At 38.1% G+C, this 17,690-nt stretch overlaps 1 protein-coding gene and 1 non-coding gene across 4 annotated transcripts; one reads left to right on the forward strand and one right to left on the reverse strand.

Annotated features, from left to right (window-relative positions):
- The first annotated feature begins 1,086 nt into the window (after nucleotides 1-1,086).
- Nucleotides 1,087-17,640, forward strand: apol1 (apolipoprotein L, 1). Of its 3 annotated transcripts, XM_026150167.1 has the most exons (23): nucleotides 1,087-1,310; nucleotides 1,402-1,455; nucleotides 3,570-3,641; nucleotides 4,298-4,363; nucleotides 4,818-4,889; nucleotides 5,023-5,079; nucleotides 5,997-6,065; nucleotides 6,645-6,695; nucleotides 6,776-6,832; nucleotides 7,190-7,255; nucleotides 7,333-7,380; nucleotides 7,498-7,572; nucleotides 8,223-8,291; nucleotides 8,409-8,462; nucleotides 8,553-8,624; nucleotides 8,856-8,906; nucleotides 10,742-10,831; nucleotides 10,982-11,032; nucleotides 13,874-13,918; nucleotides 14,650-14,727; nucleotides 14,813-14,849; nucleotides 15,159-15,210; nucleotides 15,956-17,640. In XM_026150167.1, exons 1-23 carry the CDS (start codon nucleotides 1,308-1,310, stop codon nucleotides 16,959-16,961), a joined length of 2,295 nt encoding a protein of 764 aa, XP_026005952.1. In that variant the 5' UTR covers nucleotides 1,087-1,307; the 3' UTR covers nucleotides 16,962-17,640. The 3 variants fall into 3 exon arrangements, with proteins under 3 accessions (XP_026005952.1, XP_026005953.1, XP_026005954.1); XM_026150168.1 differs by lacking the exons at nucleotides 8,409-8,462; nucleotides 8,553-8,624; XM_026150169.1 differs by lacking the exons at nucleotides 1,087-1,310; nucleotides 1,402-1,455; nucleotides 3,570-3,641; nucleotides 4,298-4,363 and having other exon boundaries at nucleotides 4,822-4,827.
- On the reverse strand, nucleotides 6,423-6,541 carry LOC113011434 (5S ribosomal RNA). The gene has a single exon (XR_003270543.1). It is a non-coding gene; the product is annotated as a 5S ribosomal RNA (ribosomal RNA).
- Nucleotides 17,641-17,690: the final 50 nt, after the last annotated feature.

The raw sequence follows: 17,690 nt of genomic DNA on the forward strand, positions 1-17,690 counted from the left end.
TGGAAGGCATAATCAGAATGACTTGATATTGATATGGTAACATCGTGAGGTTGTATACTGTTGACCTAAAGTGGAATTATCCTGTGGAAACAGCAAAATTCTTTTTAAGAACATTTTGAAATCGTTAAAAAAGTAGGTCGTATATATGCTCAATTTGAAAGGGCATTTATTTTGGAAGGCATAATCAGAATGACTTGATATTGATATGGTATCACTGTGGGGCTGTATACTGTTGATCTAAGGTGGAATTACCCTGTGGAAACAGGAATTTTCCATTTTAGAGCATTTTGAAATTGTTCCAGGATCAAGTCAGATATGGGCAGTTTGAAAATGCTTTTATTTTTGAAAGCAAAATCAGAATGACTTGATATTGATATGGTATCACTGTGGGGCTGTATACTGTTGATCTAAGGTGGAATTACCCTGTGGAAACAGGAATTTTCCATTTTAGAGCATTTTGAAATCACTGAAAGTTAGGTCAATTGTGGACAATTTGAAAAGGCTTTTACTTTGGAAGGCAAAATCAGAATGACTTGACATTGATATGGTATCACTGTGGGGCTGTATACTGTTGATCTAAGGTGGAATTACCCTGTGGAAACAAGAATTTTTCATTTTAGAGCATTTTGAATCGTTAGAAGATTAAGTCAATTATGGACAATTTCAAAGGGCCATTACTATGAAAGGCAAAATCAGACTGACTTGATATTGATATGGTATCACTGTAAAAAGACTGTGGTTGGAAAGTGTTGATATAAAGTTCAAATAGTATTTGGAAATACGACTTTTGCTTTTAAGAGCATTATTAAGTCATTGAAAGAGTAGTTCAAAAATGAAGATTCACAGGGCTTTTACTTTGAAATCCAAAATAAGATGGCCTTGATAGTGACAGGGCACAATTAGGGTACAAGGCTGTGTCATATAGATCTAACATTAGAGTTTGTAAAAAAAAAAAAAGCCTAAATTATATGTTATTATGTTCTTAACATATCTGTTAATTCACTCGAAGTTGGCTTTTATTTTGAAATCCGGTTTCCACATCCATTCCCGTAATACTTTGAATACACAGGGAACGTAAAACAAACTGGAGGCTGGCTTGACTGCAAGTCTCGAATTGGAGGCTGGCTTGACACCAGTAATCCAGACCTGCGCAGCTCGCTGAGTGAAAACAACCGACAGTATCAACAAGCAGAGGACACAAAGTCCTTCTGAGGAGCGGGACTTTTATATTTATATCCGTTAACCTCTGACAACAAACGGGACAAGTTCACCTAAGGGAGACAGCAGTTCCCTGTAATTGTACGTTAATGGTACGGTGGCCGTTACACGTCTCGCCCTTTATGGTGAACGCCTTTATAAAAATAGCGTTGATACAGTAAATATGTAACCTGTCTGTTACAGGAGCGGTACGGTAACCTTGATTTGGACCTGGAGTGTGACGGAGGAGCTGTCTCTGTGAGTACAACTTTAGTTTGTTGACGTTTGTTTTGTTTCTTCCTGAAGTCAGCTCGGTAAGCATGTTCAACACTTTACTGACCTTTACCACAAACTGCGACCACAAACAGACGCATAAGTGTGCGGAGAGTTCACGTTGGCTCTTCATCGCAAAGTAACGCCTGCGAGGTTACTTTAAGGGTTTATTTTTAAGGGACTGTAACTTACTCGGGTTGATCGAAGGCAAAAATAACCCTCCGGGTCCCTCGTTAACTCTGCCTTTCACTGTTAAACTTCCATACTTTTAAGGTTTGTCCGTTAGGACAAACTCATAAAACTCATTAAAAATAGTGAGTAATGGTAAAAGAAAATCTGCTTAGGTTGCTCAAAGCTCATGATTTTTTTTTAATTCAAAAGTTTTCTCACTTTTTTACATGAGAGATTGTTAAGCACACCAACACCAATACGCAGTAGTCTGCTATCAGTCTGCAACTGAACAGGGTCAAGTTGGCAATTGCATACAATCTGTTTCTGATAATTTAGATATAAACTATTTGTTGAAAATCATATCTTGCTACGTGGACATAAATTTGCATTTAACAGAAATTCACGTGAATTGTCGTATTTGTACACAGCAACCTTTCTGTTCTATGGGAATATGACCATAATACAACCAGTTGTCTGTCAGCCAAAATGAGCCCTCTTGTTCGTAGTATCCACAGAGTACTATTTTAATATATTTAATAAAATATTGATGTTTGGTCTCCCTGCGTCAATACCATATCTCCATGCAAGATATCGTGATACTGTTCTAAATCAATTCTTTGCCCTAATCCTACAATTATGAGACGTTGGTTTAAATGTCCTCTAACATTACCCCAGTGAGTATGTACCATTCACTAAACTAGTGATGTTTAACTGAAAGAATAGCAGTCCAAATCTATGGTGACTATCACAAAAGGTGGCACTTGTATGATACATGATCCTGCGTCATGCCCAATAAAGCGAGTTTCTTACAACAGCTGACCTTGGAATAATATCCTCCCTCTGGAATAAATAACTGCCTGAATGTGTCACCAAGACGGCATGACTTGCCCAGAAGGACCTTGCCCCAACTAATCTACAAAGAGCACATTCACAATAATGAACAAACATGTTTTTTCTTTTTTCCTGTGACGCAGAAGAATATTTCCAGGCCTGCTGTTTTCTTCAGCCAGAACATTCGAGTAGATCCACTGGGCTCATATCCAGCACTATATTTGTTTTCGGACTCTAGCGTTTTATTGTGTAAAATAATGCCCATTTTCCTTATCGGTCTTTTTCAAAACTCCAAGTTGGGGCAGTGACTGTGCATGTTCCCACGATTGGTTGAGATATAGTTGTAGTACATTCACATTCTAGTCTTTAATATACTAGCACATGTGTGTCCATAATATTTGATATAGATACATACAAATTACTTAATAAAGATTTTAAGTTAAAATAAACTTATAACAAAAACTGTTAGTAATTATTCATTCTTTTGTTTATTATTACTTTTTTCTTTCAAAATCAAAGCCTTCTTTATAGTATATTTGATTTTTGACGCTTTTATGGTTTTATGTGCTACTAGTGTAATGCACAACTTGGACAGTAGGAAGTTCTGTACTAAACAAAGTAGTTCAAAACACGGAAAATGAATAACTTTTCTCTGACATGTCACCTGTAATATACTGGAATAAATATTAAACAATCTGATTATGTCTGAGCTGCTCGGCAAATTTACCATGAGGCCCAAAGGAAGACTTTGCTTCACTTAAGTGGTCGGAAGCCAGAAGCATTGTGGTCCACTTTTAACTTGTACGTACACATGCTGTAAATACAAAAATCACTCATGATGTTTTCCAAGTCCAGACATGAAATCAGCTTCAATTCCAGATTTTAAATTCAAACATGAGATTGGAGTGAGATCTTTAAAATGTGTAAGTGCATTAGTAACAATTGCATTAGTTAAAATCTTTTCAGTTTTGAGTCCTGAGAGCAGAGCTGTAATCAGCGAGGCATTTTTTTAACTGCAGATTTACATCTTTTAATGGCAATGTTTCTTTGAGATGGATTTCAGTAAATGAATGTCTCTCTTTTTAATTTTCAATCAGCAAAAAGCCTCATTATTCAGTGGGATATTCAAAAAATCCTCCAAGTCTAAAGAACTGCTTCCATCTGCACAGGTAATGTTGCGGCTTTAATTATCCTTATTATGCTTATTTGTTTATTTTATTAATTTTGTTGTCTTTTCAAAAGCTTGGATCGAGGACTGACTTCCAACAGATTGCAGCAATTAGCTGTAACTAATTTTAATTAATTAACTTGAAACAGTCAAATTTATGTATTTGTAATCAAATTTAAAGCAACTTTTTTTTTTATAATTTACATACTTGTATCTCCAATTAATGATATATTTGTGGTTGTAATTATGGTGGAATGCTTAAAGGAATGCCTAAAATCTGCCAAAGAGGATCAGACATGACATTATACTACAAATGCAAATCCTGTCAAGTCAAAACCTTATGTTATGAATGTCCCAAACAAGTAATGAAAATTATCCCACAGGAATTTTCTCTAAACCAAAAGTAGTTCTTAAGTTTGTATACAGATGAAAAAAAAAGATTAAGCCCTAACAGTAAGTTTGGATAATCAGTACCACATGCATTGATAAAAGTAATATTTTCCTGTTTGTTTCCTCTTTTGCTTCAGGTTTTGTTTTGTTTTGTTGGTCATGTTTTTAAATATTTATAAGATAACAGGGAATAACAGTTTTCTGCCTTTGTGGCTTTAATTTCCTTAGTTTCCTATAACCAAAAACACCTTTTTTTTGTTTTTGCAGGCTGCCTTGACATTACAAAATCCTGAACTGTCTGCCAGCAATGACAGTTTAACCAGCAAGTCAAAGGTAAATTTGCTCTCTTTCTGTGATATACATATTTTTTAATTCAAATTTTGCTTGTATTTTAACATAAGCATAGAAATGATGATGTGCAGAATTTATAGCAATTGCTAGTTTTCAATCCTGTCCCTATTTAACTATCTGCAGATCTTATATATGTATAAACTATAACTACAAAACTCCACTAAATGCTTGTAACTGGGGAAAATCTTCAAAGCTACAATGCAACAGAGTAAAAAAAAATACATTATTTAAAAATAATTGCAATGTGGTTCATTAAAATAGCTGCTGCTATGATTTGCTTTTAGCCAATCATTAAGCTGGACTGTTAAATATTTCATACCTATAAATGATTTGGTTTTAGTTGGACTTCACAGAGAAAAACAAAATTCATGTAATCGCTGTGGATTTCCTACCTAGTGTTATGTTTTGAAATTCTTTTCTGTACATTTCTCTTCAGGATAAATCAGGTGAGCTGGGTGGATTACGGAAACTATCTCCCAAACCAAGACATGTGCGGAGGCCTTCGCAGGTTAAACACAATCTTTTATTACGTGTCCTCCACTCACTGGAGGTTCATGCAGGAAATGCTACTAATGACTAACTGGCTAAACTGTGTATTATTATGTTATTTGTTATTTACTGTGCATTCTTGTGTGCTTCAGGATCTAAAGGCCATCTCAGCCAGTAATGACAATCTGTCTGAGGACACCAATGCAAAGGTAGGTCTAATCAGCAAACAGCAATTTGAGATTCTCTTTTAAAGTTACCATTTATGTCTTAACAAAACTACATAACATCGACAAGAGGTCCATGCTAACATCAAAAGGCATTAGTCAAAATCTCTACAACATAAGAAATGCAACAAAGAAATACATCTTAATAAAAATGGTAATATTATCATTTAAATAACAGTATAGGGAATGACAATGTCTCCTTCTACTGACTACTTCTCCAGTTAACTAACCGCCTCTGTCGCTTGTTATTAAAAGTGCATTTACCACTTCATAATACAAAAAAGTACCCAAACTGAATGAATGAATTTATTTGATTGAATCTTAATGGTAACTTCAAACACCAAAGGAAAAAAGGGGACCTGATAAATGTCACTTCAAGCACAGATAAATATACTGGGCAAAAGCATGTTTTTCAGAGATTTATGAAATGGTTATCTGTTAAAACCTTTATGTGTGATTTTTCTAGTATCATCCCCTGGAAAATCCAAATGTGCTTTATTAGTGACTTACAATACGTTGGTGATTTTGAGCTACAGTAGCAATGTGCCTAAGTGGACAGGTTTTTGTTGTGTGTGTTTGTACGAGAGGGAAAAACCTGCATCAGCTATCTGGAAAAAGTGCTGGCAAATGTTTGGGGCACTGAACCCTCCCTGTCCATGTGACTGATGCGCCAGTTTAAACAAAGGAACTGCTACTTTATTCATTTAAAACTAAAAAAGGTGTTTTTATACATCTCTTTATGTATCTTTGCACATCTCTTTTTGTTACTTTTAGGAGTCAGGTGGATGACAAGTAGAATTTTAATTTTTTTTTAAAAAAAGGACTCCAAAATGGACTCCTCTTAGTTTCACCCGTGTTGAAATACATATCAAGTGGTCAAAAGGTTTTGTTTCTCTTGTTAGGAGGATTTGTCCACAACCGTTAAGATCTTAGGCAGCAACGACAATCTGCCAGTGAACAGCAACACTAAGGTGAGTTTTTTAAAAGCTGCTTCCTCCATCTGCAGCAACTAGTTTTAAAGTTCGCTTTCACCCTATAAGCAGCTAGAAATAAAAATAGTGATGGTAAATGGACTGATTCTTATATAGAGCTTTTCTACTCTCCCAGAGTACCACATTCACCCAATCACACAATTCTCACAAGCACTTTCTGTATACATAGTGCTTTCTAAGTACATTCACACTCCGATGGATGCATCAGAGAGGAACTTGGGGTTAGTATCTTGCCCAAGGATACTTGACATGCAAACTGGAGGAGCTAGGGATCGAACCACCAACCTTCCGATCAGTAGATGACCTACTCCACCTCCTGAGCTACAGCCACCCCAAAGCTCACAGCACCTGGTATTCCCAGGCGGTCTCCCATTCAAGTACTAACCAAGCCCAACCCTGCTTAGCTTCCGAGATCAGACGAGATCGGGCGTGCTCAGGGTGGTATGGCCGTAAGCCATACCACGCCGTGATCCTTCCGAGTGATTCTTGTTAAGGTAGCGCACAGCGTCAAATCCTTGCCAAACACCAATTTTAATGTGATTTGATTTTTTTCTTTAGGAGACAGGTGGGATGTTTAGCAGTATGTTTAAAAAATCCCCACACCCTCAGGTAAGAGATTAATAACAATGTTACAGTCCATTTTCTGGACTATTATGAGTATTGTAGTTGATGTTTTTTCTGACCTTCAGGAGGATTCTGCTGCACCAGATGATCTCTCTGGCAGCAATGACAAGAACCACCCAAAGGTAAGTTGTTTTTTTCCCCTGTTTGAAAAAACCAAAACCAAACAAAAGTCAGCTATCAAAAGTAAATAAGGTAACACAAGTGTCATTAATTGTCACTAAAGTCATGTTTAAGACTATATATAGTCGACCCCCAAATGCTCTTTTTTTATGCCAGACACAAAGTATGGCATAAAAAAAAAAGATTGATCACTTTTGTTTTATTTTCAAAAGTGATTTGGTGATTTGTTGCAGGGCTCAAATGTAAGGACATTGCTTGTATGACTTTAACAATGAATCTTTTTGATACTGGGTTGTTTTGGAGTTAACACTGCTGTTTTTGTCTGACTGACTTTTTTGTTTGATTACCCTTTTGTTAAGGATGATTTGTCTGTCGATGATGAACTCCTTGCTGGTAATGACAGTGCCGTGGAGAAGTCTTCAAAAGTAAGTGATAAGGTTACTGTTACAATATACAGGAAATACGATCAGTTTCTAACCTTAACTGCTCTGAATTCTGTCAGGGTGGCGTTGCAAAGGTCTTGAGGAGTCCCTTCACCTCCTCCTCTCAGGTTATTTCCTTTTTCAGTAATATCACGTAATATCGCGTCCTCTACCTGCCTGTGCGATGCACATGTGATTATGCTTTCTGGTTTGTGATATACGGTACATACTTTGTATGTTACCAGGATAAGGAAAAGACTGACCACTCAGGAGACTCACAGGAGAACAGTTCTGCCACAGGGAAGCCCAAAACCAAGGAGGTTGGTTGTTTCACCAAGCTGAATTTCAGCTCTCTTTAAAGGAGATTTTGCCTCACAGTGATTGATGATATTGATGACCCGTGCTTAATCAGAGGATGCACGAATATAACAGTGTTTTAATTTTTTTGAAGAAAGAAAAACAACAGTTTGGCTTGATGATTTACTCTAAATGGTAGCTGTTTTTGTTTTACCTCATAATGGTTTCAGTCAAATGATGAAGAGCACGCTCTGCAGTGATAAACAAGTGAGAGGTCGCTTAAAATATATGAGGGACGGAGAGAGCGAATGCCTCAAAAGCATTTTAAAAATGATTATTGAAGACATCCAAGGACACTTAACAATAGAATAAAACGCATAATAGAGATGACAAAATGAAGAACAATAAAAACAAAAGAACAAGATCAAATTAACAAACAGTGGGTTCACAGTGAACAGATGGGTTTTGAGTTGAGATTTAAACTGGGAGAGAGAACCAATGTTTCTTACATCTGAGGGTAGAGAGTTCCACAGCTTGGGAGCAGAGCAGCCAAAAGTTCTGCTTCCCATGGTGCTGACGTGGAAAGAAGCCACAGCAAATTGGATAGCAGAAGAAGATCGAAGTGAGCGGGGTATTGTGACATTAACTCAATCAAAATTGGCATCATCCACAGGAGAAAAGCTCCAACAACGATGACGAGAAGAAAGTGGACCATGGAGATAACCAGCCCACTCAAAAACAGGTTTGTGTTAATGTTTGGGTCTTCTTCTTCTTCTAAACCCAACTTTTGACTGAATGAACAGGAAGCAGGATCTTCTTCTTCTTCTTCATTTAAAATTCTGTTTTACCTCATATTCAGAATAAACTGGCTGGGGGAATGACAAAGCTGAATCCATTTCGATATGCAAACAAAGTAAGGATGCTCTTGATTATCCCTTGGGGGGAAAAAATCTGAGGATTGTACAGCCACATTCATCCGTTGATTTCTGTCTGTTCTGTACAGAATGAAAAGGAGGCAGGCTCAATAGAAGAAGATTTAACTGTCAGCAACAAGAAGTCATCAGGCCATAAGCAGGTACGGCTATAGATATTTTTCCCTGTTTAAAGTACATTTGTTTGACATTTCTCAGTTTATTTAATTCAAGTTACGTTTGACAGACACTGAGGGGAAGTCTTATTTAGTAGGAAGCTTGCTGCTTCCTGTTCATTCAGTTAAAAGTTGGGTTTAGTTTCACCACCATTGAAAGTCTTTAAAGCACTACTTTAAACCCTTATCGTTTAGAAAACTGTTGTGGTTTAATTTCAGGAGCTGAACAGAATAATTGGACACAGTCGACAAGAACAGAACAACCAACAGGTATTAACATTTTCATACAGTACAACGATTAGACTCTAAAAAAGGGTTTAATGTTATTTTAGACAAGTATTGATTATCAACTGATTATCAGAAGTTGACTATGACGGCTGGTTCTTTCTGACCGCCGCTACAAAAAAATATGAAAAACTTAGATGAAATTAGTCAGAAATGTCTTTATTCTTCTCTCCTGGATAAGCGGAAGAAAATGGATGGATGGATGGACGGACGTCTTTATTCTTGTGAAGAATTGAAGTTTCTCCTTACATTTCATTTTAGCATGTGAGCAAACCTGTGGGATCAGATATAACTGATCAAATGTTTGCCTAATCTGATTCATAATATCATTATCTGCTACTTCAGTACGTTCCTGCACAATACAAAAAAACCATTGCAATTAACTGATTAGTTTAATTTGCGGCAGAGACCATCAGGTAAAGAAGGTGTAAAAGGAGATGAATCTGCTGTAGCCAAAGATGGCGATGATGAGAAGAACCCTCCGAAGGGCAAAATGTTACGTTTGTCTTGTCATCATTGTGGGTCAGACTAGACCCTCTGCATATGCCAGTTTTTTGGGTTTTCAAAATAATACATATCTATATAGATGGACCGATCTCAATAGAATGACTTCCGTGAGCCTGTGGTTGTTGTTGTTTTTTGTTTTTATACTGTGTGGTATAAAAGAGCCGATGAAAACAAACCTGAATTATTTGTGGTGGCTAATCCTAACTTTTCAAGTTCTTGCTTCCTTCTTATCGAGTGTTTCATGTCTTCATGTTTTAACCCCTTCACTACCTTGTCGTATGCTCATACTAATACTGTTTCATTGCCTGCTCATGTTATACCAGATGTGTCATGTCAATCATTTATCAAATTTAATAAAAGCAACTTAATTACTTTTTCACCTTTCCACCTAAAACAAAGTCGCCTGTGGCAGAATTTACAACAGTAGCAATATTGAAACATTTGAAAATACATAAAATGAGTAAGAAAAACAACAGCATGCGCAGACGCGTTGCTATGACAACAAGCAGGCAAACAAGAACTGTGTCCCAATTCCTAGGCCGCATCCTTCGAAGGACCCGACATTTGCGGTCTACGTGGGCTGGAGTAGAGTAATATTAAAACAAAGTAGCTGCTGCCATTGTTGGAAACTGGAATTGGCTGGGCCGCGCTATGAATTCTGGGATAGGTTGGGCCACGAAGGATACTACAGACCCATCCTTCAAATCCGGGGAAATGAAGGACACAGCCGCATTTGGAGCAGCCTTTGAATTGGGACAGCCTTCATTACGTCGCTGTAACATAAATGGCCTTCAGTTGCAGCCTCTGATGGATGCGGCCTAGTAATTGAGACACAGCTAAGGCGCTACTGGGTTGTAATGGAAAACCAGTCAGAGTCGAACCCAGTAGGTACTAATGGAAAAGGGGCTATAGTGTTGGGACAAAAAACCCTGGAGGCACCTCTCAGCCCCTCCTTTATTTTAAGCCTTGGTGGGGGGGACCTCTAAAAAGATGCACTTTAAGTTTCCAACTCAGGAGTCATGACTTTATTCAGATATTATACTTTATTTGCATATATCCAAACTGCTTGATAGTTTGGATAGATTATTTTTTTTATAGGATAAAATGATTTGACCTTTTTATTTGTGTTTTCTTTTTAGACTAAAGACAAGAAAACAAAGAAACACATGGCACATATCTATTTTTATATCTATACTCATCAGTGGAGAAATAGAAAGGTCTGGGGTTGTGACTAACAAAAACCAGGACGTGTTGATTATTATTTCATGCTCATGTTGACCTTTTTATTGTTTTGTTTTTCTTATTTACTTCAGGCTGCATCGGATGATGTGGGGCTGAATGCAGATGAGGAATCTGCATCCAAGGAGGAAAAGAATAAAGAAGAGGTTAAGGAAAAAATGGAGGTCGTTAAGCTACATTCCTTCTGTTCATGAACAACTTTTTTTTAAGTTGGCACAAACATTTATTCATTTTACTGCAGGAGTATTTCAGTGTTTGACCTTTACAATAATTCTGAGATCTTTTTATGTTTTTATTTTATTTTTTTCTTTTAGACCAACGTCAAGAAAAAAAAGAGGCACAACCCGTTCATGCCTGATGTAAAGGTAACATTCAAACATGCAACATGTACAAACCGTTCTCTTCCATTTTGGTTTACACAACACAACCGAAGCTTTCCCCGACATTCTCATAAAAATAATCAGTCAGTTTTTGTTGGATTTTCTTTTTTTGGGGGGGGCGGGGTCATCACGAGAATGGCTCTGTACCTTTTGTGGAGCTGACACTGAGCTGGAGAAACCAAAATTTGAGCAGACAGATCCAACCTGACATCATGCTACATGCCACTTTTACGAAACGCGTATCCACCCATTTATTCTGTGCTAATTATCATTAGAGAAGTCTAATGATCAGAATGGCAATCCTCCTGGCACTTAACAGCGAATACTATATTGCTCTGTGTTGAGGGACGCAATCTTTGGGGTGGATCACTTTTTGGCGCAGCATGTTTTGGTGTTTAACCCTGTCATGCATGAAGTATGACAACCTCAATCAGGATTTTTTTCTTAAGTATTTTTATTCATCTTTAGGCATGAGAAAAGATTTTCGAACTTCATTTTTTTAAACATGTACTTTTCAAAGAGTTTTTTACGTGTCCACTTAGGTGGACGATAGGAATAGTAATTAGTTAGATTACTCGTTACTGAAAAAAGTAACGCCATTACTTGTAACGCCGTTATTCCCATCACTGGTCCTGTCACATTAACACCTTGGTTAAGAAAGCCCGCCAGCGTCTCTTCTTCCTCACAAGACTTAGAGACTTCCATCTGCCACTGAGGGTGCTTAAAACCTATTAATCCTGCACCATTGAGAGCGTCCTGACGGGAAACATCTGCACCTGGTTTAGGAACAGCACCAAGCAGGACAGACGAGATCTGCAATGAATGGTGCATTCGGCCAAACGCATCATTCGATCAGAGCTTCCTGACCTGCTGTCCATCTACACCAAGCCGTGCAAGACCAAAGCCAGGAAGATTTTGATGGACCTCTCCCATCCCAACAATGGACTCTGCTCACTGTTGAGTTCTGGGAAGCGCTTCCGCTCCTTTAAGGCCAAAACAGAGAGAATGAGCAGGAGCTTCTTCTCCCAGGCTATTCGGGTACCGAACCAGGTGTAGGACTGAACTCTTTCACACACATCTCATCTCCACACGCACTCTGGTTTTTCCTTTTGCACACTTCTTACAATTTATAATTTCCTTTTATTTTATGACACCAAGTTTGTGCTCCAGTGGTTGCTGTGATTGCAGCCATTCCCCAACTCTCTGTGAATGATACTCATGGCCATTGCTCAATGGTCTTTGATCAATGATCAATGATTGGTGGTTGTTGATCAATGGTCATGACAATTTGCATATTAATGATCAAGGAACTGTCCTCACAGCCCATTGTTCATTCAGTGGGCTAGTTGCAGTCATTGTGCAAATGTACTGTTTATAAGGTTGGGGAAACCTGCAGTCAGTTGAGACTGAAGAAGTCACTTGGATGAGTAACGAAACGTTTCTCCCACTGAAAGAGCTACCTTTTGAGATTTACTTAAATAGATAATTGAGCATGCATCAAGATGGCTGAAAATATGCTTGACTTTGTGCCAGGGACTGACTGTTCTCAGCTCTCCCAAAGATCTAAATGGCTGTAACAACAGACCTGAAACCATATACTGCCAAGAATTCCACAGGTTCCCGAGACGAACCCAGCCATAAACTTTCTCCAGGTCTACAAAGCACATATAGACTCTAAGTCAAACTCCCACAATCCCTCTAGAAGTTGTCCGATAGTAAAGATCTGGTCTACTGTTCCATGTCCAGGACAGAATAAGCATTCCTCCTCCTAAATCCAAGGTTTGGCAGTTAGCCTGTGTAGCATTCTGACATCAACTGTCCTATGGTGGATGAACAGTGTGATACCCCAATAAATAGACCATACCCTCCAAACCCCTTTTTGAAAACCACAACAGCACTGTGACACAAAATTAAAGAAGCATGTCAACCAAGACAGCCCTACATTGTCCAGAGCAGGGGTCTCCAACTCCAGTCCTGGAGAGCTACTGTCCTGCAGCTTTTAGATGCATCCTTGTTCCAATAAACCTGAATCAAATGAATGGCTTGTTACCAGGCTATTGCCAAACTTGATGGCATGCTGAAGAGGTAATGCGACCATTTTCAACCGTGTTGGAGTAGGGATACATCTGAAAGCTGCAGGACAATAGCTGGGCTACTCCAGTAGGATTGGAGTTGGAGATGCCTGGTCCAGAGCCTGTATCTGGTGGCCGATCAGGGAGCTTTTCAACTACCCCAGTGACCTCTGCTATTAACAAATGGTGAAGCTTCCCCCAAGCTTTCAATCTTGCATGAGCTTTGAATGGCATAAAAATTACCCAAAGACCGAAATAGAACAGTGTAACTTGGCTCTAACTACGATGTCTCCAAAATTGCTTCTCCCTTAAAATCTTGAGCACTGAACTCTGTTTGAGCTCATAAAGAATTTTGATTAAGGTGGTAAAAAGACCTTCTGATATACTGTTACACAAACAGAATTTGTTTATTTATTTATTTGAGAAATGAATAAACAAACTAGCTCCAAATTTCTCTGTGGTTCTTAAGCAAAGCAGTATTTCTGTGTTGTTTTGGCAGGTAAGCTTACATAAATGAATTACATGGCCTGCCTTTTTGAGCAATTCACTGACCCAGTCTTAAACCTGAATACCAAAGAAAGTGAAAAGGAAGAAATTGTATGTTTTTTCCTTCTTCAGCTATTTTTTTCCTTGAAGAAAAATTACTTATTTAAATTATTTATTTATTTTATGTCTAAGATCATAAAACATTCAGATAAGTCCTGTGTTGGTATTACAAACGATTGAACTGTGTGTCTGTGTTTGTTTATTTCAGGCCAAAGTGATACAGAGACGTGCACAAGAAACAGCCCAAGCAGAGGTAGACAATATAATCAAAATAATATATCAAGAAACTTTCTTTTTCTTTCCTTCTCCCTCTCACCCCTCGCACATCAAACTTTAAAACCAAAAGTAACTTTTAACCTCTTTTGTTTTGTTTTTTTATCTCAGAGTCTCACTGTATTTGCCCACATTTTGCTGGTTTAACCACTGTTGTTCAGGACTTACAAATTACCATTACAAAAAGCCTGTTTTTGTCACCTAATGCCTCCTTCCACTCTGAAAACAAAGACTTACAGTCTTTGCAGAACTTGTCTCTAGAGTGTTTGCTCACCTTCCAACAGACTCAGTTGTGGTCTACATGTTTTTCCCCTTTCCAGTGCTGACATGAAACCCACACACAACAGCCGCACAGTGTTTGTGCATGTCTATGCCATGGATGATGAGACGAGATTAGGCTACAATATGCCCAGACGTCTTTCTCTGCTTCCTTTTTCCCCTGTTGAGTCCTTTAACTTCTGCAAAAACAGCAGAAATAAGTCACTATTCCCAGAATCCCTTTCACCAAAACTTCCTCCTCTTTAGATGCGCAACAGCCATGTAAAAAATGAAACTGACCAAATGTGTTGCATGATAATGTCATTCATGCTCAAGTACTGTGTATTTTTTTTTTTCAGTTTCACTGCAGACACAATCTTTTGTTGAAGTAATTATGATTAAAATGGTGGTTTTGATATGTAATTTTATTATTTACTATTTCTTTCATCTCAGAGTGAAGGTGCGAACAGGTCTGTGTTTGACCAGCTAGAGGACTACCGTATTGGCACTGCCTCAGCTGAACATAGTAATGTAGGTTTTTGACATTTTAATGCAGTCTTCAGTCATTATTTGGAAAGCAAAAATAACAAACATGGAACCTAATGATGTCTTTCAGGATGTGGATCTTATGGAATGGTGGGAAACTGTGGAGCGTAAGTTGAAAATGAAATGGGGTTTTTTTTTTTTTTGTTTTTTTTTTAAGTAATTCTTATCCCTCAGCATTAGAAACTAACTTCACTCATGTTCTTGTGGTGAAATGGAACCAAATTCTTTCAGCCAGATGTTAAAATCAGGTAGAAGGCCTTTTTTTTTTTTTTTTTTTTTTTTTTTTAAGAGTTGATGCTGTTATCGCAGCAGATTAATATCATGCATGAGTGTAATAGTTTTGCATTTACATACTTTTGGGCTGCTAAGATGCACAAAACGATGATAAATCATTCTTTTGTCATTTTTTTTTTCAGAATGGAAAGAATCACCTCAACATAAAGACATGACAGAAAAAGAAGAGGCCAAGTAAGCTTTAATATGCTTTAATATAGGTGTTTATGTTTCATTAAATGCTGTTTTTGGTCTTTCAGGGGTCCGTTCTGCTATACTTATTTTTACAATATAATATAATAAATGCATCAATTTAGGGAGGCAGCACATTAAAATGTCTTTGCTGTGTCTCTTAAGAAGATGGTAGCATTTTATGTTGATTTCCTTATTAACCATTAAATCGAGGCTGCTAATTCCTTGTCGCCTGCTATCTTTGCCAGAAGGTTTAGTCTGCTCTGATGGCTAAGATTCAAGAATTGAATATAAAATATTGCTTTGGTATCTTCCTTTGTTGCCATATTGTTATCATATTGTGATGTGAATAAAATGTAAAAGGTTATTCTGGAGCTGCTCAAATATTGCTATGCCCACCGTTGGACAACACAAAATTTATAATATATCTGCATCATAAACATCCACCATGGAGAACTGAAGAAGCTCATACCCCGAAACAACAACACTTAACTTTTCTCCTGAGGAAGGATAATCAATAATCAATTCCAATGAAAACAGTGGTGTGAATAATCTTTAAAAAAAGGTTTGTTTTGTCATGCTTTGAGAAACAAGATATTCTGCTTTCCTCAAAATCACTAGTTAAATAAATATCAAATATATATTTTGGTTAATTAACACTTATTCTGTTGGTGTAAATGAGACAAAATGGCCTTTTTGATGGAGTTACTTATAAAATGTATAATAGGACTCAAATTTCTTTTCTCAGGGCCTTTGCTTTGACCGCTGAGAAGCTGCAGAAGGGCATCAGAGTCTTCAACAAACTGTTCACGGACCGGGCAGAGAGCCTCTGGCAGCATGTCATCGACCTCAACGGCATCGCTGATGGGCTCGACAAGTTCAGCAAGAACACAAAGATCGCTCAAATCACAGGCGGCTCCACCAGCGCCGTTGGGGGCGTCGCCACTGTTGCTGGCCTCGCCCTGGCTCCCTTCACCATGGGAACTTCCTTGATTGTGACTGCAGTGGGACTGGGCATTGCTGCGGCAGGCGGTCTGACATCAGCAGGTGCTGGCATCTCCAACCAGGTCAACAACACCATGGACCGTAAGAAGGTGGAGAAGATCGTGCAGGACTACCAGGAGAAGATGGAAGACATCAACAAGTGCCTGACATTCATCAAACAGGGTATTGAGAACCTGCGCAGGTTCGATCTGATCAAGATGAAGAATAGCGCATACAATCAGGACTTTCCTTCACTTACTAGCAAATTCTATGAAGATGGCGCCATGGCAGGAAAGGCGATCCTCGTCAATGCCAATGAGATCATGCGTTTTGTCCAGTTTGCCCATGTAGCAGGTAGCACCGCAGCCAGAGCAGTCCAGATTGCTAGTATGGCAACCGGTGTGCTTACTGGACTCTTTGTAGTTATGGATATCTACTTTGTGTCCAAAGACTCAAAAGAACTCAAGAAAGGGGCAAAATCAGAGTTTGCTGCCAAAATCAGGGAGGTGGCGCAACAGCTGCACGATGGTCTGGTGGAGCTGAACTCAATACATCAAGAGCTGCAGTTCAACTCACCAGAAAAAGACTCTGAGAAGACCACCAAAGATCTGGACAGTGAAAAAAAAGAGAAAGACAACAAAGAAAAGAAGGAGAAGGATGGAAAAGATTTGAACAGTGAAAAGAAGGACAATGACAGCTCAGACGAAGATGAAATCGACCGCATTAAAAAAGCCATCAAAAAGGACCTTGAGAACAGAGAATATGTTTGACACATAACTAGGAAGTTCTTTCAGCTTTGCTTCCTAGTTAAGGGTTAAAGGAAAACTCAGTCCGATTCCCAAAAGACAAGCAAATGTTTTGTATTTTACTATCTATGAGGTGGTTGGTGCCAGATTTTTTTTTAAGTAAAATTGCAATCAGGCGTATTTTAATTGTCCAAAAGGAGCCCTTAAAGGTTAAAATATTAAGTTAAATATCTAAACCTGAAATAAAGGATCCGACTTCTTTAAAGATGCATTTGCCTTGATGATATTGGTGTGTTTCAGATAACATCAAGAATGGCTGATTAGTTTTGTATATTTTAATGAAAAGAGCAAATTTAAAAAAAGGTAACTGGATTTTGTACTGCTGCAGCAGCTGTTTGGAAACCCTAGTTTGGACTTTGCTTAAGTTTATAGCTTGTTTCCATCTAGTGGGTCATTCCATAAAAAATGGCTGCCCCATTTACCTTCAGGAATGACTTAGCTGCTCGCAGTGTTTTAAAACAGTCGAACCTCTGTAGAGCTAGAAGCTACTGAGCGTGTACACAGGGACTTACAATCTATAACATGACTTCCAAAGAGAACAATTTTAGAGGTTGTGGTGTTATGTTAACTGCCTTTTGCAAATGTGTTGCAGTTACCGTATTTTTCGGACTATAAGGCGCACTTAAAATCCTTTAATTTTCTCAAAAATGCGCCTTATAATCTGGTGCGCCTTATGTATGAATTCTGGTTGAT

This window comes from Astatotilapia calliptera, chromosome 18 (genome assembly GCF_900246225.1).
Source record: "Astatotilapia calliptera chromosome 18, fAstCal1.2, whole genome shotgun sequence".
Taxonomy (NCBI): domain Eukaryota; kingdom Metazoa; phylum Chordata; class Actinopteri; order Cichliformes; family Cichlidae; genus Astatotilapia; species Astatotilapia calliptera.